Genomic DNA, 27,660 nt, shown 5'->3' on the forward strand with positions numbered 1-27,660 from the left:
TCTGTCCTGTAACTCCAGTTCTGTAGTAGGGGTATCTCTGTTATAGTCATAAGCGCCCGCCCTCCTCCCCGGTGGAGAGAGATGTTCATGTAAGGAATGCTACAGGTCTGGCGTGTTACGCCTTCAAAAAGAACTGAAAGTAGAAGGGACCTGCAGGGCATTCTGGGATACTGTGAAGTTTTGGAAAGTTCTCTTAAAGGCACAGTATCCTGTTTTGAGCCACATAATGTCAGCCTATGGGGCTTGTCTGTCCATGTCTTCCTCTCTATCATTCCAGAGGGTTTTTGCTGCTAAAGCAAGGGAAATCTGGACAGACTTTGCTGTTTGTGGATTTTTGGTGGAATTTCTAGTTGAAGTACTGGACAGTGTAGCCTGTTTATAGGCTGCATTATCTGTCTTTAATTCTCTCTTAAGTGTCTGTGCAGTTCTGCATTTATTTGACACTTTAAGAGATTATTTTTGATTGCTCCGTGGTCCGCGCACATGGCAGGACTATTCACTCGATTATGACTATAACAGCGATACCCCTACTACAGAACTGGAGCTACAGGACAGAAACTACTCCTTCTCATGATTCAGTAGACTGTGCCTTAGCCCTCTAGGTCTTTCCTGTGTCTGGACGTCCCTGTCTGCTTCTTCATCTTGCCCCCTTCTGCTTTTTGTTTCTTGCCACCTTCCTCCTTGACTCTTATTTGCTTTTGTGAGTCTAGTATTCGCCATATACCCATTCAGACTCTTGTAGACCTCATATCCCAGCAAAATAATGTTATGGTGAAATGGGGCATATGGTTGGGGAGAAACAGAGAGGAAGCCAAGTTAATACAACAAGCATGGGTAAAGACAACACGGCTTGTCTTGGCAAGCAAGTTCCTATATAAAAATGAAGAGGTGAGCCAGCATCACAGTCACTCAAGCCCTGGCACTGAGATGCCGTTGTTTTCAGGCATCTCTTCATGGTAAGACTGCCAATGCAAGCCGTTGACAAGCCTATTGCCTTATGCTATACAATCCTGGAGCCTTCATTATTATGCTATTGCTTGCTGTCTTTGACAGGTCCCTCTGCTTGCAATTTTGCTGCTACTCTGGCATTAAATATAGGTTTATTTATGAAACCAATTTCTATGCAGTCAGGCCTCGGTGCCGATAAACAATAATTGGTTAAATCGCCATGTTCTGCACTTCAGTGCTGTTTGTAAGAACAAAAAATTATAGCTTTCCATGTGCATGCCCAATCATAATGATTATATTTATATATATGGTGTAAACAGAAGTTCATTTTTTATCCATTTTCTTCTTTTAATTTAATTTTGTTTTTGCTGGTGGGGATACCATTGACTGCAATACCCCCGTGGATTGATCAATATCCTTTTGTACCGTGAAAACAAAAGTATTCTCCAATTTTCCTCCTTTCTTAGCACTGTTTGTTTTTCCAGTATGTAAAAGTTAAGACACATTGTTCATGAAAGCCCAAAGAGGTCAAGACAAAAGCCTCCCCCCTGACAAATTTTCTTTTCCCCTCCTGAACCCTTGCACTGTTTCCAAGGGTAAGTGAAATTTGTTGTCAACATTTCCTCAGGTCTTGATTTTGGGAAACAGGATCAGGAAATTCCATCCGCAAATGAAACTGGGTGTTGAGAATTTTTGGTCAATATCGGCAGCTCCAGAACTTTTATAATGGAGCAGAGAATGACGGGCTGATTTACTGTAGTAGGAAAGTAGCTTAATTCTGGCTTTATTGAAAATTGTATTGATTCATGTAATCCACAATATCGCAAGAATCAAAAAATTGTTCCCCTCAAAATGTGGACATGCTTAGATAAAAAAAAAAGCAAAAAGAATCGGTTAAGGCCAATGTGTTTTGTCAGTCTTAGGCTGAACTTTCATTTCATTTTTTTTTTCTAACCACGTGCATTAAGTTTGACCCTTATTAAGTAAAGTCAAGTCAAAATAACCTTTATTCGGATATTACATAATCCATAAAAGTGTACACATAATTACATACGTTTTCATATACAAGGATCATCATTGAGCCAGCAAAAAAAAAAATATATATATATACATAGGACATATATCCAAGAACATATGTCGAACACATACTTTCTAAAAGGCATAGAGCGTACATCTTAGTTTTTAAACTATCTGGATAAAAAGCACAATGTAATAACAGCCAAGAATCAGAGGGTAAATTAATATCTAAGTCTCCATATTTTACTACAATAGTGACACGCAAAGAGTAATACACATATTTACAAATAACAGCATAGGTTTTAAAGTGTCGATGTGCAGAAAATCCAGAGCTCATAAAGTGCCAATGTGCAAAGGTACAAAGAAACCTCCTTCTGGTCTTATTAAAATAACATGGCAATATATACATAGGACATGTCTAGCAGCATTTTGTTAGTCGCCAGTTTTCTAAAGTTCGTAGAACATGCATCCTAGTTATTGGACTATCTTAATAAAGTGCATCGTGTAATAACAGCCATAGATCAAGAAATTAATTATTATCTATATCTCCGTATTGCCACAGTACTGGCAAGAGAAAGGGGGGTTCATATATTTACAGATAGCAACATCGGTTATAGTGTGCAAATGTACAAATGTGCAAAGAAGCATCCTCCCAATCTGTTAGGAAGACATAGTTCATATAAAAGTTAATTCATAGAAATGCGGGATCGTACGGCCTTTTTTAAAAAGGTACACACACAAAATATTAGTCCATCATCTTTAAGCTGTAAAACAGATTTAAATGCCACGTTAAAATCGTTTATGCCTTTGGCTCTAAATAATGGTATCAGGAGGGGCTTACTGTATTTTTGATAATAGGAACAAAAGAACAAGAAATGCAGTAGTGTTTGCTTTGTGGTTGAGATCTGGGGAAGATGGCGGCCGAGTAGGAAGCTCGGTCGGAGAGCTCCCGTTCACCCGTGATTCATCATAGCAAAGGTTGGGGAAACAGCTCCGGCATGGACGCGACTAGACCCGAGATGAATTAGCTAGGAAGCGATGCATAGCGAAGGTTGAATTTCGAACCAAACGAGTGCTAGGAAGACATTCTTATCCAACCTACGGACTGTACCTGGTATGGTGTTCTTTTACGGGGCCGCCTCTCTCTCGCTGTGCAGTGGTGAGAAGGGTGAGGTTTGTTGTTTGCCCTGCGGCGTCTGGGAGGCTGAGGCTCGCTGTCCCACACACGGCGCTTTTGTAGCAGAGAGCGCACTTTTGGTCTTGAATTCCCCGAGTGCTGTCAGCGGAGCATGCGGGCGCTGGGGAGCGGGTGAAGCGGAGAGGAGCTTCGGAGCTCGTGACACAGCGGAGACAGGCAAGTGGATCGTCGCGCTGAGAGCAAAGTCGCACTGCCGCCGTGCCTCCGGAAGACTGAGCTTTCAGTTACGGGGCGCGAGCTGCAGAGCCAGAGCCAGAGAAGAGAAGCGGCTGCTCGAAGGGGTCAGTAGGGTAGGATCTGAATCGGCATCTGACTCAATAACGAGCACAACGAGCATAACAAGGAAAGAACTGGATAACGCGATAGGGGTGAGGAAAGTCTATGGAAGTACGTTTAGAAAAATAAAGGAATACAAAGAGGCAAGACTAGAGGAAACAAGTCCCGAATACAAGGAGATAAATAATCATTTAAGTACCGAAAGTATTGAAAGTATTGAAAGTATTTGGATTTTGAATAAACCGCCTCACAAAGCTTACAAAGCACAGCAAGCTCAACAAACAACCTTACACAATAAAACATACTATAACCTAAACAGTGGTAACAGTATTGACAGTCAACCCAGTCAACCTTGTCAACTTTGTAAATATTTTTTGCTGGGTCAGACATATAAATATTTTCAACCTTGCCAAATTATAAAAACAGAAAAGGAAACCTCCACAAACAATCAGCACATGAGTAAAGTCACTGAATTAACGCAGGAGGTTTCAGAAGAGAAAATACCTCAAGACTCAAAAAACCTTCCAACAAACCAAGTTGAATCTAAATCAGAAATAGAATCAGAGCCTCGGCAACAAGAAACTCAGCCTAACACTGCGAAATCCTTCTATAGTCTACGCAATAGAAAATTTCGGAGTCAGGAGCAGTTCCCAAAGGGCATCACACCGAGAGTGAGCAGGAAAAAACAAAAGACCATACTCAGAGACTTCCTAAAGAACAACTTAGAGAAGGAGGAAAAATCAAAAGTAAAAGTTACTCCCTCCCTTAGGTCTTACTTTAAAATTCAGCAACAAGAGCTAAACTCGGGTCCTTCTAGCTCCATACAACCACAAAAATCATTAGGAACTTGGGGAAGTGAGAAGGAAGAAATAACCAAATTTACAAATACTCTTTCCCTAAGAAAAGAAAATCAACGAGGAATTCCCCCCCTAGCTGGAAAACCGAGTCCAAGCAAGATAAAGAAAGGGAGAAAACCTCGAACCAAGAAAAAGAACTTGGTGGAAAACAAGAGTTTAGAAGAACTTTGGAAAATTAAGGGAATCAGTACGGAAGAAGGAACAGAAGTCCATAGGGCTGAGGGGGGTGCTGATCCTGCTGTCACAGCACGTTGTTACTGTCAGTAACGATGTTCTCTGTCCTTCCAGAATCCAGCTCCGGGTTTTCACGCTGAGACCCAGGGCGCGCGAAAACGAGAGGACGCGAGGAGGACGCCGGCTGCACCAGACCTCGGTCCCGCGGCAGCTTTTGCAACCGCATTCCGTCTGTGGCCCCCCTGTGGCCCCCCTCATCTGCGCAGAGAACTGCGGGGGTGTCAGGCGCGGGAGAGCAGGCAGCAGTGGCGGCTCGGCAGGAGCTCTATGACCCGCGATCTACAGCCCGCAGCGCACATACCACACTCCACGACGGTGTTTGAGATGGCGGCGGGCAGGCGGCGGAAAACAGCAGAAGCGGTCCGGTGCGGTGTGGCCATCTCTGGAGCACCACGATCCCTCTACCCAGTACAGCACCGCTGCAATATATACAGGACGCGAGCAGAGAGCAGCAGCCTGCATCTGTAGCAGGCCAGGAGTTCAGAGAAGGGCGAGTGGGTGACCGGCAGGGAGAGGTTGTGGCCGGTCGCCTCCATTACCGGCAGCGCATAGGAAGGACTCACCCCTCCCTGGCCCGCCCTGCCCCGGCCCTCCCCCCCCCTTTCAATCAGGGCTTCAGCCCCCCTGCACTTCTTTCACCTCTGTGTCACGACAGGGGTAGGAGCCTCAATTGAGCCACAAGTTAAGCCAAGGCGTGGCATCTGAGGGCAGTGAGATCGAGCAGAGCAGAGCAGAGCTGAGCAACTCCCCTGCTGCTGCTGAAACCTCAACTTGGCAAATCAAATCCTAATTTACCGAGGATACTCTGAAAACAGTTAGTGGCTGTGCGCTCACGGATACTTGGGGACACCTGAGGATAGCAGAGGAGGTGCTGGTGAATGAAGAGAACTGAGAACGGGGAAAAGTTGATCGGAGGACGGCACTCAGGACATAGCAGGCTTCACGGCGTAAGGTGCGTAAGGTGAGGCCACTTGACCAACTGATTAATTGACTAACTGACTTACTGATTGTCATTTTTGTGTGTGCCTCTACAAACCTATAGCCCCCTCCGGTCTTGAGGACGACTTTCTGTTTCTCTTTACTTCCTTCTGTCACTGTTACCTGGTCCACCAGACTCTACTACATCCCGGGAACACCTCCCCCTCTCTTGACCTGTAAGGAGGTGCGCCCAGAGAGGCTCACTGAGAGCGGGAGTTAAACATCAATTTTGAAAAAAACGTGACATTAGGAACATTTTGCGGCCACAGCCAGCCTAGGCAGCCACATTAACCTAAACCGGCCCGCTTGCAATAATGCGGTCCGGAAAGACAAGGCAACAGGAATCAGCAAACCCCGCCAAAAGAGCAAAGAGAGCAAATAAGAAGTCAATAGACAAAGAGAGTCCTGAAATGCAAGTGAGGGCGAAAGATGATGCCCACAACCTAATCTCTCCGCTTCTTACTAGACCTGAACTCTCGTTAAGCGGGATGGCATGTATTACAAGCAGTCCAAGCAGCTCAAGCGGCGGCCTTAACATGCCTAAGCCAACATACCAACCAAAAATTTACACAAAATTTTCATTTCTAAAAGATGCTGGGCCGGTACTGTGCTTAAACAGCAGTAAAGTAACTAACCTCCCGGAGCCGCTCCAACCTCTCAATGTACACCAAACAGAACATCAACATCAATTGGTGCACGAGCACGAGCACGAGCAGCAGCAGCAGCATTGGCAGCAAGGTCAGCAACAGGGGTTAGACAGTAGTAGCCTATCAGCAAGATGCAAAAACTATGTTAGTGGCGGCGCAAGCCCTAAAGAGGGAAAAGATGCATCAACCATAACTAAGGAGGCAAGGACCCAGAGATTCAATGAAGAAAATCAACTAGGGTACGATGACATGAATCAATTGGAGAAACCCCAGCCTACAAATAAAGTAAAAGGCAATGAACGTAGGCTCAATACGTCTGACCTAGCGGTGAGTGGCAGAGTAACAACGACAGAGGGAGGAATCGAAGGCGGGGAGGAAAAAAAGGGGGAAATCACCAATAACAGCACCCCCTATGAGCACATCAAGGATGGTTCATTGATCCAAATGTTTCCACAGCAACTGGGAGGAGAGATGGAGGCTTCTGAAACTAAGAAGCTTAGCCTAGCTTCTCATGGCTCCATACAGCGACTAGACATGCCGCCGCAGGCCAAAAAAGAAGACAAATCTAATCCCAAAGATAACCCTCTCAATTTGGGTTCTCTTGATTCTATACGGCAACCAGTCACGCCGCTGCAGGCCAAAAAAGAAGACAATCCCAACCCCAATTACATCCCTCCCATTATGGGTACTCTTGGACAGGATACATCAGAGATACCTGGGACATGCAAGCATCCGGAGGTACGCACAGCTAATCTGAGCAAAGCTAATATGAGTAAAACAGATAGCACAAACTCTAAAACAATGAGAAAAAACACAGAGGACAAAAAACCTCCAACAGCCCAAGATGAGCAAGTTCAACCAAGACGGGCAAAAACAAACATCCAACTCAGCCTTGTCACAGCCCAACCTGACTGTAATTCAAAACAATCGCTAATGCCTAAGGAAACCGAACCAGAGACATCGTATCTTACACCTGAAGAATGGGAGGAACTAGTCGCGTCCTATTCCAACGTCACCGGAGGCGAGTCAGATGGAAGGAATAACAGCTCTCCAAAACCAAACAATGAAAAGGATAAATCACAGGACAAAGACGACATCTGGTCCACTTTACTGCACACAATGCAAATGTCTGTGAACGCATTGCAGTATCAATCAGACAAGATGGACCTCCAGCTGTCAGTCCTCAACTCACTCTCCATTTTTGTTTCCGGCATAGATGACAAGCTGGCCGACCCCAACAATTTGATCAAGAGGGCACAGTCAGACACAAAACTCGCTCAGGCTAGCTGCACCTGCATAACAATTGTGGACAAGCTAGCAACATTACCATCAGCATTGGATAATCTCCTTGTCGACATAAGGAAAGCAGTGCCAGCCCAACCAACGCTAGGTGTGGTCCACTCCAGTATTAGTGGACAACAAACGACTAAGCTAAGTAAAGTCGAAAGACCCAAAGCACAGGCTAAGCAAACTGCAAGCGCGGCACAGACATCAGAGAACAAGCAGTCTTGCGATGACGAGGGCTCACCCCTATCAGGGCCAAACATCAGTGTATTAATTGAAGGAGCAACAGTAGCCCTGAAGAGCAATTTCACTAAACCTAGTAATCTCCTGGAAAATCAGGCTCCGCTTAAAGGGGCACAATTATCCTCCAAACAGCGGAGAAAACAAAGGAGAAAGGGGAGAAACCAAAAAACCTTGCAGGCATTGCCAGACAGCAAGGAAGGAATCCACAGAACCAGGGATGATCCAAGGGATGTCCAACTAGTCTACTCATGTAGGGAGGAAGAAGATATGGCCCCGGGTCGGGGAGAGAAAAAGAGCCTGACCCAGGAAAAAGGACCAGAAATCATTGTGCGAACAACCGCCAAAGAATTGACTATGGATAGACTGGAGCAGAAACCGGGGAACAATAGCGGGACCCCCTTTGGGGAACCACCGATAATAACAAATGTCTGGGCACTTAATAAGGCAAAATCATACCCTGCCACCCCATTAATCAATGGGTCGAGGGAGCCAGCAGGAGAAAAAATAATCTCACAAAGCAGCATGGTCGGGGAGACAACTAAAACATTAGCGCCGAATATGGAGAAAGCTGCAGTAAGTAACAGCCAGCTACTTGGCTTGATTATACCATCGCCATCATTATTAATGGAGAACTCAACAGCGACAGAGGACACCCTGGACCAACAATCAGGGTACTCGGGCGCTACAACAGCAATCATGTTTCACCCAGAGTATATATCAAAGGGACGGGCTGATACTCTAAACAGGGGTAACATCTTGCGTTTACTGAGGTCTATTAACACGCTAAAAAATATCAAAACCACCGACCTGGAGTCAGTTGAGTTTAAAGACTCACCGGATTGCCCAGGCTTAGAGCTAACGAAAACAGTATGGGCCACACTAGACCTGGCTGAGAGAGTCTTAAAAGAACAGAAACGGTTTAACGAATGGGGCATTAAACTTCAGCCAATAGCAAAACCAAGGTATCCTGACCCACTACTGGTCGAGTCAAAGCGCCAAGAAGAAAAACGTGGCCACGAACAACTGAGCCCGCGATTATTCTCGGTACTGCGAGGGGCTCGTAGTAACAGCATAGAGTATAGGGGTAATGGAGAATATAACGCACCTAGGGCTCACGTGGAGATAAGTAGATCCATGCTGGAGTGGAGCAGGGTAACCAGGACAATAAAAATCAAAAGTGGAATACCATGACCTTTTAAGCATAATATACCACCAAAAAAGACCTTTTTGAAAATCTGTTCCTGGAACATCAATGGACTGGGAGATAAGACCTCGGACCCTGAACTGCTAACTTATCTGCAGAAATTTGATATAATCTCACTCCAGGAAACATGGAGTGTACTACCAACGGCACTGCACGGCTTTAACATGCTCTACCTACCTGCAATCAGAAGCTCCAAATTCGGCCACAACAAGGGAGGATTAGTCACATATACCTCCACAAGCAGCATATACGCAACAGAACTTTTACCATACAATTTAGCGCCACCAAACGAAATGCAAGTATGCCGAATCACCCTGCAGGGGAAGAGAAGCAAGGAATACATAATATTGGTAAACCTCTATCTACACCCACGCGATAAAAATAAAGGGAGTCAACAACTAAAGGAGGAGTTGATGAAAATAATAACAGATGAGGAAACAAATAATTGGATAATCACAGGAGATTTCAACTTAAACATGCTGAGGAGACAAACTGATGACATCAACACAGAGGAGGACCCATTTGCATGGGAGGAGACGCCCCAAGACATTAATACAGACGGAAGACTCACAAACACCTCAAAAAGTCTACTGTCATTCTTAGAGCAACTGGGTGCACGTGCATTAAACGGCAGATTCCCCGGAGATCGCCCGCAAACAGCGACATTTAATAATGCAGCAATGAGGTCAACAATTGACTACACCTTCTGCTCTCGCTGCATGTTCACAAAAGTAAAAAACTACTGCATTGGGAGCGAAGAATGCAGCGACCACTTACCCCAGGAAATCACGGTAGACGAGCCATCACTACACAAACTGCCCCCAGTAAATATAATCTGCTCAGAATACACCAACAACGAGAGAAGAGTAAAATGTAGCACCAACGACCCTGAAGGACTACTAGCTCGAGCAAAACAACTCTGGGAAGAAGGGAAAGCAGTTACCCCCGACATAATCGGAGGCTGGGAGGCATTTACAAACGCCCTACGTAAAAGTTACGGAGATACAAAGATCCGCTCTGGAAACGGGAGAACAACGTCCCAGCAAAATCCACAGTCTGGCTCCAATCCACGGAACAGAGCCAAATTAAAAAAGCTAAAAACTCGGATAAATCTTACACTGCGGAGGCTGAAGAAAGATCCCTCGGCCTTACAAGAGTTGAGGTTGCTAAAAGCCACCCGCAAAAAACTGATTTGGCAAAACAAAAAGGAAACTGAAGAAACCCTGTGGGCCAGACTTCTGTATGATGTCAAGAACAATAATAGTGCACAATTTTGGAAGAAGATAAATGCCCTATCAAATCCGCTAGGTCAGCGCATCAGCTCCAATGCTACAGAAGAAGCATGGATAACCCACCTCGAATCCCATTTTAACAAAGATCAGACCCCCCAAATCGGTGTAAATATCCATGAGCCTAATATGGAACTTCGACCGCTCCATGAAAATCTCAATGCATGTCTTGGACAGAACTCCACAATCACAATCACAAACATCCAAGTTCACAAAAGAATCTTGAAAGGCAGACGAGAAGGAGCTCCTGGCCCCAATGGGATTCCGCCCATATTATTCAAACAAGATCCTGCATATTGGGCTACAGTTCTAAAACCAATATTTGAAAGAATCCTGCAGACGTCAACATTACCATCATCATGGAGAGGCTCAATAATCTCCCCTATATACAAAAAAGGCAACAGGAACGATCCCAAGAGCTATCGGCTGGTAGCTCTTTTGGATAACGAGGCCAAATATTATGCCGGGGTACTTCTTCAAGAATTAACAACATGGGCCACGGAAATTAAAGCAATACCCTACAATCAAACTGGCTTCTGTAGGGACATGGGCACTGCCACTAACATCTCTGCCCTCTCACTAATGATAGACGCAGCACTTACAATTAAACAGCCTCTGTACATCTGCTTTATCGACTACAGTTCAGCATTTGACCACATAAACCGAAATATTCTGTGGCAAAAATTAAAAACATTAGGTATTCCATCATTGCTCCTAAAACAACTAACCCTTCTGCACAGTAACACCTGGATACAAGTAAAGTTGGGGGCAGGTGAAAATCTATCGAAAAAGATGAACACAACCTCAGGACTAAAACAAGGGTGTGTATTAGCCCCCACACTATTCAATCTATTTATGGCTGAGCTCTCAGTTCAACTCAATGGAAGCAACGCGCATGCACCAAAGCTAGGTGGTCACCAGCTATCTAATCTCCTATATGCAGACGATTTAGTACTTATCAGTCGGACACCCATAGGTTTACAACGTCTGCTGGACATTACATCTCAATACTCGGATACTAACAAACTAAGCATCAACCAAGACAAAACAAAAGTCATGTGTATAAATTACCGGAAAACAAAAACAAAACACAACTGGCACTTGGCAAAATGCAAGCTTGAAGTCGTACAAGACTACAAATATCTGGGGGTTATGATCGATAGCAAAGGCAATTACAAAGTACAATTTGAGGCAATAAAAAAGAGGGGGCTTATGACAGCAGTAGCACTAAGAAACCTGAAGAACATAACCGCGGGCCCGAGCTTCCTCCCTCTGACCAAGGTGATACAGGCCAAACTCATATCATATATCACCTATGGAAGCGAAGCCATGAGAGGGAGGGATGCGGAAACATTAAATGGTACCATCGCCAGAGCGCTAAGAATTATATACGGGCTGCCTGGATATACATCTCCAGCGCAAATGAGGCTGGAATTTGGTATACAAAAACAGGAGCTGGACAGGAAAGGAGCCTTTGTTAAAACCTGGTTTAAGATCAAAAAAGGGCAACCAGAAACTTTAAATTTCTATTTGTGGAGAGAAGTAGAAACGCAAGTAACTTGCCCAGCCAGACTGTTCTTGGACACTGCACTGGACCAGTTGGGCTTACGGCAACTCTGGGCAACGCCTGGGACCATGGCAAGCTTCAAGAAAATTGTAAATAACACTGTTAAAAAAGAGTCAATCTTACAGGACAAAGCGGCCTTGACTGAACGTTCGCATGGCTGGCTAACTATACAATCTTATAGCAAAGCGACTCCTCAAGCTTACCTCCTCTCTAACTTCTCCAGAACCATCAAAGAGAAGTTTCTGAAATTTCGGTTAGGTCTGCTGCCGACAGCATACCACCTGCCCCCTTGGCTGCGCCCTCCAAAGCCAGCAGTGTGCCGCCTTTGTGGGGAAGGAGAGGAGGACATAGTCCACATTATAGCCATTTGCCGCGAGCTGATGCAGGAGCGCCGGCAACTACTCAGACCAATTTTCAACAAAAACCAAATACGGTCATGCAGACAAGCGGTGCTTGCAAGCTTCTCTGGCCAAGATACTCAACTAAGCTGCTGTCTGGTAAAGTTTTTAATTACAGCTGACCTACATTTTAAAAAAATGTGCACACAACCATAACACTATGTTAAGCATACAATGTCAAGTTTCTTTCTCCACACCCAAACCTCAAAGGAAACCATTGAAAGGCTAACTATACGACATACTTTGCACAAACCAACGGAAGCCGAGGCAGCACTATGCACTTTAAATCGGCGCATCCCGGTCTGTCATGGTTCTGAAGTCAAGATTTTAATAAGGGGGGTACTTTTATCTCACGGACTGCCACTGATATTCGCCGGCCGAAGTGAAGAAACAAGATTATGGACTACCGAGGCCGGGGGTGTGGATTTTCTTCCAAATCTTAACGCATGTTTTTGTTTAACTATGGCTATCAGCTTTTTTATAAAGAAAATTGAGGTTTTATTGTTTATAATAGTGGGTCAATCATTGTAATGGTTTTAATTAACTGCACAATAAATGTATTACTTACTTACTTACTGCTGTCACAGCAATAGTAAATGAAACTGTAAATATGACGGAAGAGGTTGGAGATAAAGAAGACGACTCAAGGTCTATAGAATATAACAAGAACCCAGCTAAAACTCATACAGACGAACTTCTTGAAAAAATATAGATAGAAATGAAAGAGAAATTCTTCATTTCCGAATCGAAACAAAACAAAATACAGGAGGTCTGCGAGAAATTGGATAGCAAGCTAAACGCCCTAGCAGACAGAGTCACGGCAGTTGAAAATGAAGTTACTGGCTTGGACAAAAGGGTGGAGAGAAATAGAAAGGAAATAAATTCCTTAAGATTGGAGAGTAAAAACATAAATGAAAAACTGGAATCCTTAGAAAATCAAGCCAGGAAAAATAACATAAGGATTTTAAATGTGCCGGAGAATCAAGAGGGTAAAGATGTAAAAGCATTTGTAGTGGCACTCTTGATAGAACATTTCCCATGGGCGAACAAAGAGGTTTTGAACGAGGATATACAGAGGGTGCACAGAGATCCTTATGGAAAGAGCAGGGAAAGGAAAACCCCCAGGAAGATTCTAGTAAACTTCAAAACGTATATGCTGAAGGATAGGATCTTGGGAGAGGCACTGAAAAAAGGAACGTATAGCAAGGATAGTTGGAATTTTAAAATAAGATCTGATATGTCAAAAGCCTCTCAGACCAGACAATGGGAACTGGGAAGTCTGATGTCCGAATTGCAACAACTAGGTGCCACAGTGCAAATGAAATTTCCCCCTCACTACGCATTATGTGGAGAAATAAAATGCGAAATCTAAGAGAGCCTGAAGAGGTGAAAAACTTGATAGAACTAATCGGAGATCAAGTACGATCAGAAGAACCTCTAAGTTAAAATGCTAAAATGTTCACACTAAAAAAAAAAAAAAAAAATGTTACAAAAAATCTTTAAGGAAAAACAGACACAATCCAACCCAATTCAACTCATACGCAAGGACAAGTGTATAATAATATGTAGGAGCTATAATCCAACTAAATTTTTTCATCTTTTAAATGTATATAGATAAGAATCACGGGGGTGGGGACGGGAAGCCAAAAGGGTTACGAAAATAACCGAAGGAGAAGAAGATGGAGGCTTCCCCGGGGAGGGTAACTGTAAAGCACAAATCAGAAAGTATGAAACTACACGAAAAAGGGTGGGGAGCAAAATAGGGAAAAAAAACCAAAAAATTCCTCATCTGCGAAAATTCAGGAAATCAAAACAGGTATATTAAAAAGAAAATCATAACTACTGAACAAAACAAATGGGGAGTGAAAGTAGAGGTGTAAATATTCTATTCTGGAATGTGAATGGGTTAAGGACAAAAAGCAGGAGGAATAAAATCTTAGAATATATCAGAACTGGGAAAAGTGAGATAATAATACTACAAGAAACTCACTTCTTAAAGGAAGAATGGGACCAAATAATTAAGAACCTGTGGTGGGTAGATACCTTAATTTGCACAACACAACAATGCAATATTAAGGGAATAGCGATAATCTTTAAAAAGTCCCTAAAAGCAACTATAATCAGCTCAGAAGTGGATAGCAAAGGAAGATGGGCAATAGCCAATACAAAAATAGGAAATTCTCCCATTACAATTGCAGGATACTATGGTCCTAACTTAGATGATGCTGATCCGCTGCGAAATTTATACTCGCAGCTACTTCTAGCCACTTCTTCCATAATATTGGGGGGTGATTTCAACCTAGTAATGGATCTAAAACTAGATAGATCACCTCCAGGTAGACATACCAACCTAAAAAAAATGAGACAATGAATTGGGACTTATAAAAGCGATCTTAATCTGGTGGATATTTGGAGAGATAAAGGAGAAAAATCATACCCATTTACTTTACACAACAAAAAACTGGGTCACAAATCCAGGATTGACTTCTTTCTGATCAGTAACGAAATATCAAGGAAAGTAAAAAGAGTATCCCACCTACCAGCTCACCTTTCAGATCACTCGGCAGTACAACTAGAACTACAAATTACAGAAAATATAACTGAAAGGAGATTCACAGTTGAAAGAGCCATGCTGGAAGATGAACAAGTTATAAAGGAGCTAGAAATAGAAACAAACATCTTCTTCGAATTAAATGCGTCAGATACCACAGAACAAATAACGTGGGATACTTATAAAGCAGTCATAAGGGGTAAACTCTTGAGTTTAGGGGCTCGCAAAAATAAACAAGTAAAGCGAGAGATTTCAGATCTAGAAACAGAAATCAGTACCTTAGATATCGCTATATCCATAGAACACGAAGAGGTAAAGAAATAAGATCTTCTTAACAAAAAACAAATGCAAAAAGATAAAATTAATCAAATCTTGGAGGAGAGATTACAAAAGAAATGGGATGCCAGCAAACTAGCGAAACATGAGTTTGGCGAAGGCTGCGGAAAATGGCTGGCATGGAAGCTCAAAACAGACCTAGCCAAAAATAAGGTGAAAAGCATCATTCCGGATGATCAAAATGATCCTACCTCCGATGAAAACATCATCAAGCACGAATTCTGGAAATTTTTTAAAGACCTGTATACGGAAGACTTAAATCCCTCAGATCAAAAGATTAACTCCTACCTGGAAGACGCAGCACTCCTAAAATTGACAGAAAACGATAGAGAAACACTGGACAAAGAAGTCCTCGAAGAAGAAGTGGCAGATGTGATTAAAGGTTTGAAGAAAGGAAAAGCAGCAGGGCCGGATGCCATTCCAAACGAACTATACATGAAACTGAAAGACTCCATACTTCCTCACATAACAAAATTAATTAATTTAATTTTAATACAACCGAAAACAATACCTGATTCATGGAATGATGCCATAATCTCAATCATTCTGAAACCCGGAAAGAACCCTCTCAAATGTGAATCATACCGTCCAATATCATTATTGAACGCTGATTACAAAATATTCACCAAAATAATGGCAGCTAGGCTTGGGAAAGTACTATCAAATTTACTGCATCAAGATCAAAAAGGCTTCATTAAAGGTAGACACTTACATGAAGTAACACAAGAGCTCTTAACTGCAATAGACATTGCTATAAGTGAGAAAACTCCTCTAACTATACTTGCTGTTGATGCCGCAAAGGCTTTTGACCGGGTCAATTGGACCTTTCTTGAGAAAGTTATGATCAAGAACAACTTCGGACCCCACTTTACATGTATGGTAAACCAGATTTATAAAGATCCAAGGTCAAAGGTCCTAATAAATGTTTTTTTTCCAGAAAACATAAAAATAACCAGAGGAACAAGACAGGGTTGTCCACTCTCCCCCTTACTCTTCAATTTATATATTGAACCTCTGGCAAACAAGCTAAGAAACAACAACAGAATTACACCTTTCAAGTATGGCAGTTGGGAGAAGAAAATCGCTCTCTATGCTGATGACTTAATGATCTTCACTGATGATTACCCAAAAGCTAAAGCAAGTATCGAGAAAACTCTAACTACATTCGGGAAAATCTCAGGATATTTGGTGAATCAAACTAAGACAGAGATTATGACATGGAATACGGTTTTTCAAAACAATTTCATAAAAAATGAAATCAGATATTTAGGAATCCTAATAAATCATGACATAGAGAAGATTGCAAACAGGAATTTGAATAAAGTTGCCGGGGACGTAAGAAAACTACTTGAGACATGGACCTCTCTACCATTGAGTCTGATTGGGAGATCGAATATAATCAAGATGACCATTTTGCCAAAGTTTACCTTTTTATTCAATACGATTCCAATGGAGTTCGGAAAAGCGGAACTAACTCGAGCACAAAGGGATATAACAAGCTTCATTTGGGCAGCAAAGGGCACGAGGATTGCATGGAAAAAGATCAGGAGGAGCAAAAAGGACGGCGGGTTGGCCAGCCCAGACCTGGTGGAATATTGCAGAGCCTTTCAATTTAAAAATATCAAACCACTATTGAAAAACCATGAACACTACTCAGCCCATTTACAAGCAATCACAAATTCAGAGGATCACACGCTGTTTAAGTATGGACATCCCAAATACTTCAAAAAAATAAAGCTTAAGATACTGAGAGATGCAGCAAAGATGTGGACACAAATTAGAGGCATTCTACATATATCTTACTACAGTAAGTGGGCTCCTATTTGGGAATCCCCCGGAACTCCAGAATGCCTAAAAGACACTCTTGCACTAGCATTGAAAAGAGCCGACATCAAATACTGGGGACAAATACTAGATGGTCCAAATTTAAAAACTTGGTTAGAACTTCAAGTACTGTCGAACAACACATTATCTAAATTTAAATATTATCAAATGTCAAGTTGGTCCAGAACTCTACCCAGTATACATGGTAATGAAAAATTGGAAGATGACATGATTACAACAACGCGACTACCAAAAGAAGTGGCTAAGTGGTATTGGGCGCTGATAACTGCTAACGATGTCAGTGTTAACATGGAAACCCAAATATGGAAAGACACTGCAATAACAGATTTAGATCTAATATGGGAAAAATCTGTAGCTAAATGCTGGTCAACCTTGAAATCCGCGTCTTTGAAGAGGAATCATCTGTATACAATCCATCGGGCATATTGGACTCCAAAAAAACTGTCCAAATTCAAAAATGCTGGAATAAGGAAATGCCCTAAATGTGGGGAAGAAAATCAGACGACATCCATATGTTTAAAAGTTGTTCCCATTTGGAGGATTTTTGGGATCAAGTCGGTAAGACCCTGAGCACTATCCTGTCCAAACAACTTACTGTAAGTAAAACTCTTATTCTTTTTGGGATTTTGGACTCAGGTAATGAAGGGGGTCTTACTAAAGAGCAGGAAAATCTCCTCTTTGTATTAATAGTTCTCGCAAGGAGAGAAATATGTATTAAATGGATAGGAGCCTCTTGCCCAATCCATGCAGAATGGCTAAACTCGGCAATAAGAATCAACAAACTTGATAAGCTAGGAAGTGCAAGAAAAAGATTTAAGTTTTGGGATATTTTTGAATCTTTCTTAAACCCCAAATAAGAATAAACTTAAGTCCTATGATTAAGGCGATTTATCTTCTGGTGACAAGTAAGGTACTTGCCGAGTAGCCAAGCTGGCTAGCTCCCCTCGATCCAAGCCAGAGGCATTGATATGTGATGAGTAAAGGAAACTCCTCAAACAACGAATGGTCTAAACTCCCCAATCAAGAGAGAACAAGGGGCAGTGTCGGAAAAAAGTAATGAGGCAGACACCTGATACTCCATAAGCATAACAGTAATCGCAAGATGAGGACAAAAAAAAAAAAAAAAGTGGTGTTTGCTTTGTAGCATTCTGACATGGGCAAACCAGATTCTCAATATTCCAATGGTAGTCCGAGGGAAAACACAATAGATACAATATAGATCCTGCTCAGGCGAAATAAGAGGCTGCGCTCCCTGCATGTAATTTCTTTGAGGAGGTAGCCAGCTGGTATGGGTGAAGTAGATACAATGTCACCTTCTATTTGGATATAGCGCTTTACAGAGGATTTCATTGATTCTGCGTTGTATCTAGTCTCCCCATAATGCTTGTAGAGGATATTCCTTATTATCTTCACGTTAGTCCCTTCTAGCCCATCTGGATTCTTAAATATGTGTCCAAGATTGACTGCTACCAGGCTTGCCTGGACTTGTGCGAGCCATGGAATTTTAATACCCTGATCGCATTTTAGGCAATCTGCCAGGTTTTCTGTTGTCAGTGAGGCTTCGGGGTTTTTCCAAACCTTAACCAAGAACAGCGCAGGACGTGCCCTAATGTAGTCCTCCAAATAGAACAATTTTAGTTCATTGTGGCATATAAAGGTGGAAGATGAAATTGGTAACCCCAAAAGCCTTCTGCAAAATCTATTCTCCTCTGCCTGGATGTTTTTTAGGTTTGAGTATCCCCAGATTTTGTCCCTGTATGTCATAACGGGGACGCATTGTGTTTTATAGATCTTTAACAGGGGCTGGACCACCTCAAATCTCTTAGGCTTGGGGAGAAAAAGTACAGAGTTTATGGCCTTAATAAATTTAGTCCGACTGTATGACTCTTATTAATACACGCCGTTTAATACAGTTTCTTTACCGGTCTAGTAGCTGTGTGAGTGGTCAGGAGCTCTGTAGCATTATGAAGAAGACTCTTGACTTTTTTTTGCTGATAGAGGGGTGCAGCATGCACAGTAGAGTTCCTGCAGTTTATTCCCTGTTTTTGTTGGGGCACGGGCATCAAGCAAGGTACCACCATTTCTTTTCAGATGTTTAGTTTACCCAATATGTTAAGGGTGCCTTACAGATCAGCAAATCTGCCCTTTGGCAATATTTTTGTTACAGCTCTACAGCTTACACCTTAGGCCTAATTTCCCACTAGTGACAACACATTTAACCCCATGATCCCTTAAAGATAATATTGTGCTTTAGTTTTACACGGAAGGTAAGGGCATAAATCAAGAAAGGAATATTTTCCATCAGTATGATAAAGCCTGTCGTTATGGCTGTTTGCAGCATGAAGCCTTTCAATAAAAGTGTCATTTCCCTAGAACATTAAAGTTCAGTGGTAATATTTGATGCACAGAATATGAAAACTGATTTCATTGCATGACTTCTGTATGGCACAGTAAGATCCTGAAATGTTGAACATGTAACACTTGCACCTTGATGTGTTAATTATTTGTGAGTAGGAAGTGAAAGCATTTGGAGACATTGCATTTCTTATGCTGCGTTTTTTTAGTGTTTGTTATTATTTAAGAAAAAACCTTTTTTGAAATGTGCGTTTTTTCAAATTAATTCCTAGACACGACCAGACCAAAAAGGAGCCAGGAAAGCGACGGCGTGGAGTACATTTTCATCTCCAAGCACTTGTTCGAGACAGACATACAAAATAACAAGTAGGTTGGAGCGACCTCTGCTTCTCTTTTATTGTGCATCATGGAATGTATAGACTCGCAAGCGCTGCCAACTTCTGGTAACTGTTTCCTGCAAGTGATATTTAAACATTTGTATACCGCACGTTCGGCAGCACTAATTTTACAAATGCCAAAGTTACATTTAAAGGCCCTGGGAGAGCAGGAAGCCTGTACAAATATTGATTTTTTCCATCTGAAGTTCACGAATGACTGCCAAATGTGTTCTCGTTCGAGCCCCTGAGGCTTCATAGCTCTGCCTAAGGAGCAGGCATTCATTCCCTCCAAGGCCCTAGAGAAGCAAGTGCCTTGTAGTAAAATGCTGCTGCTATCTGTGCAAATGATCAGGACACTATGCGCACTGACCCATCTGTTTTCACATCGAGAGCCTCCAGAGCAGGTATTGTCTGGAGGGCAGACGGATATACTGAAACCCCGCCTCAAATAGACTGCAGAGGCCGGACTCACACATGTATTGTTGTAGCTGAGCGACACATAGGAGCTCAAAGAGCATCATTCACAAGTACACTTCCTATTAGTGAACTGCAAAACATAACTATCGCCATGTAAATGGAAAGTACACAGGGCTTCAAGTGGGCCGGCTCCTGCCATTGTTGAGCAGCGAGAAGCAGGTACTGAGACGGGTCCCTCTCGGGCTCTCCATTTTTGCCCTCACCCTCAGGTTGTAAAAAAAACTCTACACTCTGCAGCAGTGCAACGCTTCACTGCCTTTGATGCAACTTCAAAGAGACTCGTTTTAGTTCTTTCACAGTCTCACCATTTCAGAACTGAAGCATTTTCAATATTCTATACAACAAAGCCATAGTTGTTGATTATTTATCTTCTGCATCTAACAAGGATTGACAAAGCCAATAGTCCTGGCTTGTTGTAGGTGTAATGTATTATATATCTGGATGCAATGACTGAAACAGAAAAATACCAGTTGGCCGTACCCTATGCTAAGCACTGATTTTCAGCTTAAATATTTTTAAGCCAAGCCGTTAATTTCATGGGCCACGTCCCTTTGAAAGACCTCACAATTTTTTCATCACACTTAAAGCCCTGAAAGTACACCTTCATGGGGGGTGTGTCATGTGAGGAGGCATCTGGAGTCTTTTCCCTTGGTCTCCCGCGCTTTCAAGGGCCCTATGCTCTTGCTAGAAAAATATTTTCTATTGGAAATAAATGGAAATGCAGGCTTATTCATGGGGAGGCAGATAACTGCCTCACCACTAGGTGCAACAATACTATCTTTTATTTTTCGTGGGTGCTGTTTATTTTCTATATAAGAGGTTAATGCCAGAGTGGGGACCTGCAAAGTCTTTTTGACCCATCCCACTAAATCTGCTTAGAGGTCCTAATATTGTATCGTTTGAGCGACAGTATTTTTTTTCTCAAGCAAAAGATGAGCACGCACAAACACGTGGGAATTCATAATCTTTTTGTTAGTTTCCCACCCCCAAAAATAGCCTAAGATCTTCTCTAATTCATGGCAGGCAAAATCTGGTTTCATTGTGGTGAAACCATCTATAAACTAGCTTAAAGTGGGAGAGTGATTTCTCCATGGTGAAAAATATTTTTCACCCTTGGGTAAAAAAATAAAAAAAATTACTCCATGCATAAGCAATGATGCTTTTCACTTACCTCTCCAGAAATGCTCTTGCTACATTTCTATCCGTGTCAATAGGAATGTATGCATGTCTCATAAGTACCAAAAATTCTCCTGGAATTCTATGTGAAAGTCAGAAATGTACTTTAAACAGAGATGTGACTATCATTTATGACACGGCCTTAAGGGAATTGTTCCGTAGATTGGACTTCGATGCTTCAGTCGTTATTTTTTTCTTCTTTTTGTCTTGGGCCTCATATCTCTAAAAGTGCTAGCTGCACCATTGCGTGTAGTACATCCTACTCTGGCTTTTTAGGAGTAGTTCTACTTTAGGATGTGCTTTACTACCACCGGGACACCGCGTCAGAGATAGCCGTGCACTTTATAAATGGCCTTTAATTGATTGATTGATGTCACTCCACTTCCTACACAGTGGATACTCTAATGGCACCCAGATTCTTCCATGATAGGGACTGAATGGAATCCTCAGACCATTTAGCTGTTTGTCACACATAACCAAATCTCAAAGGGTGCCCAGATCGCATGAAATGGACTAGTGCTCACCGCCTTTTCCATTGTATAGATCCGAGTTGCTGATCTGAGCCAGCCATCCACCACAGGGGAATCCACTTGACAGAGCAGAGGGACGCTGGGAGACACCGACGGGTAGAGCGGTAATCCTCTTACCTGAGCTGCAGCCAGGTGGGGTGATGGGTTATCCCCATACCTATTTGTGATGTGGTGGATTAATTAAATTAGACCAACCTGGAACTAACAGGTGATACAATTATTATTTCTTTCTCACGATTTGTGCAGTAGCAAACACACTGGTCCTGATGTAAATGTCACGTATGCTGAAACATGTCGACCCCTATTGCAAACGGATATTATGTTAAATCTGTTGGTATGTAACACATTTTTTAAATTTTGGACGAACTGAGAGAAATTATTAAAATTCATCTTCTACTCAGTCCTATCCAATTTTATATTCTTCACGTTCATTTTGCACTGCTACCCAGTTACCACTCACAATATAATTTTTCTGTACCATCCATTTATACACATATATCTCAATGGTTAAGTTCCAGGCACGACAACATCTGTAGGCTGTGGACATTTTCTCCTGGGTAAGGAGAACCCATATGATGCAAAAGGGCGGTACAGAGTGGCTACTAATGGGAATATGTTTGCCATACCCTTGATTTGTCTATTGGTTTGTCACACACACACACACACTTTTTTGGTTATTTTCACCTCTACTAGTTGTGTCTCGGACGGTTCTCATAGTTGAGTTTCTTCTCTTTTAGACCCCTAGACATTGTTTGTTGTTAGAATCCACTTGTAACCATCTCCTGCATATTTCCCTCCCTGCCAACAGTACCATGTAAAAAAGCAGCCTACACCAATCAGCCTTTGCGTCGTGCTCTGCGCTTTCTCTAAATTCCACTCCAAAAAAGACCAACGATGGGCTTACCTCATTATCAAGCCCTAACACTGTTGATAATACATTACCTGCTGTTTGCAAAGAGCGACCAGTGCAGAGCAGTTCCAGAAAACATGTATATTATTGACTTCTGCATTCCACTCCTTTTACAGCTGCTATTTTCTTTTCTCGTGATCCTTGCCAATTTCAATAAGGTCCTCTAACTCCTATGATGAGTAAACAAATGATTCTTTTTAAGAGCAGCAGATTTAACTGTAGAAAATAATAAGTTTAAGGATACTTGCCATAATTTCTAGCTCTGTATTTGCGCCAACTCTATTGCCAAGAGATATATGGTGACTTAGGGTTTTTATCAAGTGCTTTGGCAAGTTATCTGTATCATGTAAAAACTTCTTTCTTCCTAGGCCCAAGATTCGGCAAGTCAATTTACATTTAAGTTTAACACTGTGTTATGCCCCTCCTGCTGCCGTAAAAATGCAGTGATTTGTAAATACTTAAAGGGTAGAAATTGAACTCTGCGTGTTCCATCCATTGTTCTCAAGTTAATGATTTGCCATTTCTCCATAAATACCCACATCTTATGATACATTTCTTATTAATGGATGCACATAGCCCATCTTTAAAATACACTGTGGACCTGGGGGAATCCTCAGACTGGCGCCCACATACTGAAGTACAGGATTTTCAAAACCTTCCTTTTTTCAAACCATATCCTAACCTGCCACTTGCAAGATTCTCAACCTGATTTTTAAAAATAAAAAGAGAAACGGGGTGGCCCAAAGCTATACAGAAAACATACTTCAGAAATACTCTCTACCATACATTGCTGTATTTTGCCAATTGTACTAGAATCCGGTGCCCCTATTAACATCCTGCAGTTTTTTTTTTAGCTGAAATACACAACTGGGAAGCCGGACATCTGTCAAACCCAGGACTCCCTTAGCCAATTTCCTCCTAAGCTTTTTCCATGCCACGCTGATTCCTCTTGAAGGCTAAATAAAGCTACTTATATCCCCTTGTATCTTTCATAACTCCTTCTTGTCAAAGGATTATCAAATAAGGTGGTTACCGTCAGCAGGACTACCATTTTTACAAAGTTGACATGACCATATACTGACATGGGAAAATGGTTCCTTTTCCTGAAAAGCATTTTGATCTCTTTTACCACCATTTTTCAATTCACGCCTGGGATCATCTCCAGATTTGTATCTACAGATACCCCTAAGTATTTGATCACCTCCTTTCTCTTTACCCCTTCCAAGACATTATTTCCGTTTTATCTTGGTTAACCTAATACCCAGAGTATTCACCAAGGGTATTATGTCCTGCTGCAGATGGGCCAAGGTTTTTCCTACATTTGCAGTATAGATAAGAAGGTCGTCTGCATACAGGGCTAACTACTTCCTAGAGTCCTTTCACTCAAAGGGAACTATCATTCAATTCAGTCCCAGGCTTTGTGCAATGGGCTCTATATAGAAATCACATATCAGGGGAGAGAGAGAGAGGGTGCCCTTGAAGAGGTGTGGCGCAGTATCCAGGGCGACTGACTCCAAAACCCGTGGGCTCACGGTTCGATCTCCGGTGCCGGCAGCAGATCAGCCCAGCACCATGTGACTCTGGGCAATAGCTCACTTAATCTGCCCGTCGGCCCCCAGCGCCTTGACACCTTCGGGTAATTGTTCGTGCTTTTCAAATACTGGACATTTACAATTACATTCTTTATTCTAACCTGCCCTAAATTGTCATTAATCAGAGTTCTTGTAGTTGGGTCTGTGTATAGTAACTTAATGACATTAATAAAAACTGTGCTCAACCCCATATGCTCCAATACCTTCCCCAGGCGTCACCAATAAACCTGGTTGAATGCCTTAGCTACATCGATTAATAGCACTGCTAACAGAGCGGCATAAGTAGAATCCAAGTCTGTAGATCCAGTAGTAGTGTATGTCAATTCATGCAGATAGCAGCCATCGATATGACCTTCTGATTGTCATGGACCCACAATTTTACTTGCTGAGCCAACCTCTTTGCCAGGATGGTTGTAAAAATGTTCTATTCGCAATTGAATAGAGATATTGACCTATATGACTCGCATCTACCTCGTATCGATCTGGGGGTTTATTTGATTTCTGAATTAAAGCAATGACAGCTTCCTCCCATGAGGTTGGAAATTGGGAGGCATGTACCAGAATTTAATGAAACAGCACCTTCAACACTGGGGTTATTTTTTTCCAGCAGTTTAACATAAAGCTCTACAGGAATGCCATTCAGCTCCGGAGATTTCAGTTTCGTGCTCTTTATTATCTTCATAATATCTGCTTCACTAATTTCCTCACGGAGTACCTTTTGTTGCTCCGGACCTAATCTATCTGTATGCTTTTTACCCAATCAAGATTTTAGTTTCGCAACATTCAAGGTAAATTCATTTCTATAAAAATTCTCAAAAAAGGTATAAAAGGCTTTTCCTATTTCCCGAGTAGTATTCAATCATGTATTTACACTACCATCTATAACTTCCTTTATGAGGTTTCTATTCTGCTCGGTTTTCACATTCCAAGCCAGCAGATTCCCACACTTTTTACCATATTCAAAATTAGCAACCTTGCTAGCCATCCATCTTATCTTCATCAGAACCTCCTCATGGTTTTTGAAGGCCTCTAGTGCTAATCGGAGGTCCCGCAGTAAATGTAATCTGCCCTTCTCACCAAATGTGCTGCCTTCAAGTTATTTTGAATATTCATCCTTTCCCTTTCCTTCCTCAGAACATCTTCCCTCCTCTTTTTGATGAAAACAGACACTGCCCCCATTACTTGTCCTCGTAAAAAAGCTTTATAAGCATCACAAATTGTGCGAAGGACCTCAGTTCCTAGATTCAGTCTAAAGAATGTTTTTTAAAAAGGAAATCCCAGTGTCCTCTCTCAATTTTGTAATTACGCCTTCTTCCAAGAGGACCCTTCTGTCTAAGGTCCATCTTGACTCACCTTCGTGTTCAATATTGAATTCCATATATACCATAGCGTGGTCTGATGTAGGTATTGGATGATGTTCAATTAGAGTACTAACTTTATTGTTATCTATTAAAAAGTTGTCTAAATAGGAGTAATGGCCATACTTAACAGAGTAATAAGTATGCACCCCCTCACTCTCCTAGCCTTTAACCTCCATACATCAGTAAGTCCCAATTCTTACCTAAACATGCATTGGGTCTCGCCTTTGGGACCTTTTCAGTGTTTAGGAATAGAGCACATGCATACACAGGAGGAAGGACACTGACAGCGATAGGGGTGGGGGGAGGGAGGGAGAGAGCAGGAGGCAGAGAAAAATAAGGAGAGATAGAGGAAGAAAGATGAGTGGAAAAGAAAGGTCCTGTAAGCACGTGTAAAGAACCATGCAAATTAGTGACATCCCTCCTGAGTTGGCGAGCAAACAAGGACGCTAGTTAATTGTATTCTCCCATCCAAATTAAACTCACCCTTTATGGTTCTTGGTTAGTAGGCCTCACCAGGCCTCAGTCGTGCTTCCCTACACTGAACAGGCTCTGCCAGGTAAACAACTGCAAAGCGCCCATGCCCTGCTGATAAAATATTAACATAAATATTAATCAGCCGTGGTTGCAACCAAGCTACTTCCCCTTTATGCACAGCTCCGGATGAGGCAGGTTTGAAACTGAGCTCTGCCACAACCGGAGCATACCTCATAATCCGGCCAGTAATCCATTGCAGTAAGTGAGTACGAGGCAAGGGAAGCCCCTGGTATATCTGAGAAACCGGCAGACCCGGAGTGAGGTCTGCGAAAGGACCACTCAGCATGAGCAAAACCAAAGCCTGAGAGGCAGAGGGTGGACCCGTCAGTGCCATTGCCGGAGGGGGAATATTAAGTAATTTGCCCAGAATCACAGGATGTTTAACCAATGCTGAGACTTAAACCTGGTTCCAAAGGTAGGAACTCGGCAGCTCAAGTCATTACAACACATCCTTTCCCCTCTTTCATGGTTTGGAATTGGTTCTTTTTTAGGCTGTGCTAACAGGAGAAAAGGGCTTGTGCAAACTACCCCCTGACAGGAGCTCCAGGACTGATTTGTATATGGCCATGTCTGAACTGGGGTGGTGTGGAGTGCAAATTAACTATGGATTTAGGCCCAGATCTCTGTACTGGGGTGAATGTATGACATTGTTCTGCATTCTGTCCAACTGTTATTTTTGCATTTTTTTTGCATTTGTCACCCCAAGTGGGATGGGTATGCTCAGACGTGAGTCCCATGCTCTCCACACCACTGGAGTCAAGCTATCCTGGCTGAAGACGGCTGATAGCCAGAAACCGGTCCTAGGATGCTTGATTCCTGTCCAGGAAAGACATGGCTTGGCAGTTCAGGCTGGACTGTTCCCATGAGGCACAGGGTCAAGGCTGATTTGCATATGGCCATGTCTGAACTGGGGTGGTGTGGAGTGCAAAAAAACGATGGATTTAGGCACAGATCTCTGTACTGGGGTGAATGTATGACATTGTTCTGCATTCTGTCCAACTGTTATTTTTGCATTTTTTTTGCATTTGTCACACCAAGTGGGATGGGTATGCTCAGACGTGAGTCCCATGCTCTCCACACCACTGGAGTCAAGCTATCCTGGCTGAAGACGGCTGATAGCCAGAAACCGGTCCTAGGATGCTTGATTCCTGTCCAGGAAAGACATGGCTTGGCAGTTTGGGCTGGACTGTTCCCATGAGGCACAGGGTCAAGGCTGATTTGCATATGGCCATGTCTGAACTGGGGTGGTGTGGAGTGCAAAAAAACGATGGATTTAGGCCCAGATCTCTGTACTGGGGTGAATGTATGACATTGTTCTGCATTCTGTCCATCAACTATTGTTTGCGCTTGGACATATGACATTATGGCATTTGCTATTTATACCTGGCTGGTGATTACCGACTTCTGTGTTGTTGTTACACTGGCTCTTTAAGGCTACTCCTGTGTGAGATGCTACTGTAAGCCACCCTGAAGGGG

The 27,660-nt window shown here is 42.5% G+C and overlaps 1 protein-coding gene across 2 annotated transcripts in view; it reads left to right on the plus strand.

Annotated features, from left to right (window-relative positions):
• Window positions 1-27,660, plus strand: part of MPP7 (MAGUK p55 scaffold protein 7) — a 985,108-nt gene that overhangs the window by 935,668 nt on the left and 21,780 nt on the right. For both annotated transcript variants that reach the window (XM_086941601.1, XM_086941600.1), the window contains one exon: window positions 19,500-19,593. In XM_086941601.1, the coding sequence (XP_086797727.1) occupies window positions 19,500-19,593 (94 nt within the window). The remainder of the gene's footprint in view (window positions 1-19,499; window positions 19,594-27,660) is intronic.

The sequence above is a fragment of the Lissotriton vulgaris genome, chromosome 10 (genome assembly GCF_964263255.1).
Source record: "Lissotriton vulgaris chromosome 10, aLisVul1.2, whole genome shotgun sequence".
In the NCBI taxonomy this organism is placed as follows: Eukaryota; Metazoa; Chordata; class Amphibia; order Caudata; family Salamandridae; genus Lissotriton; species Lissotriton vulgaris.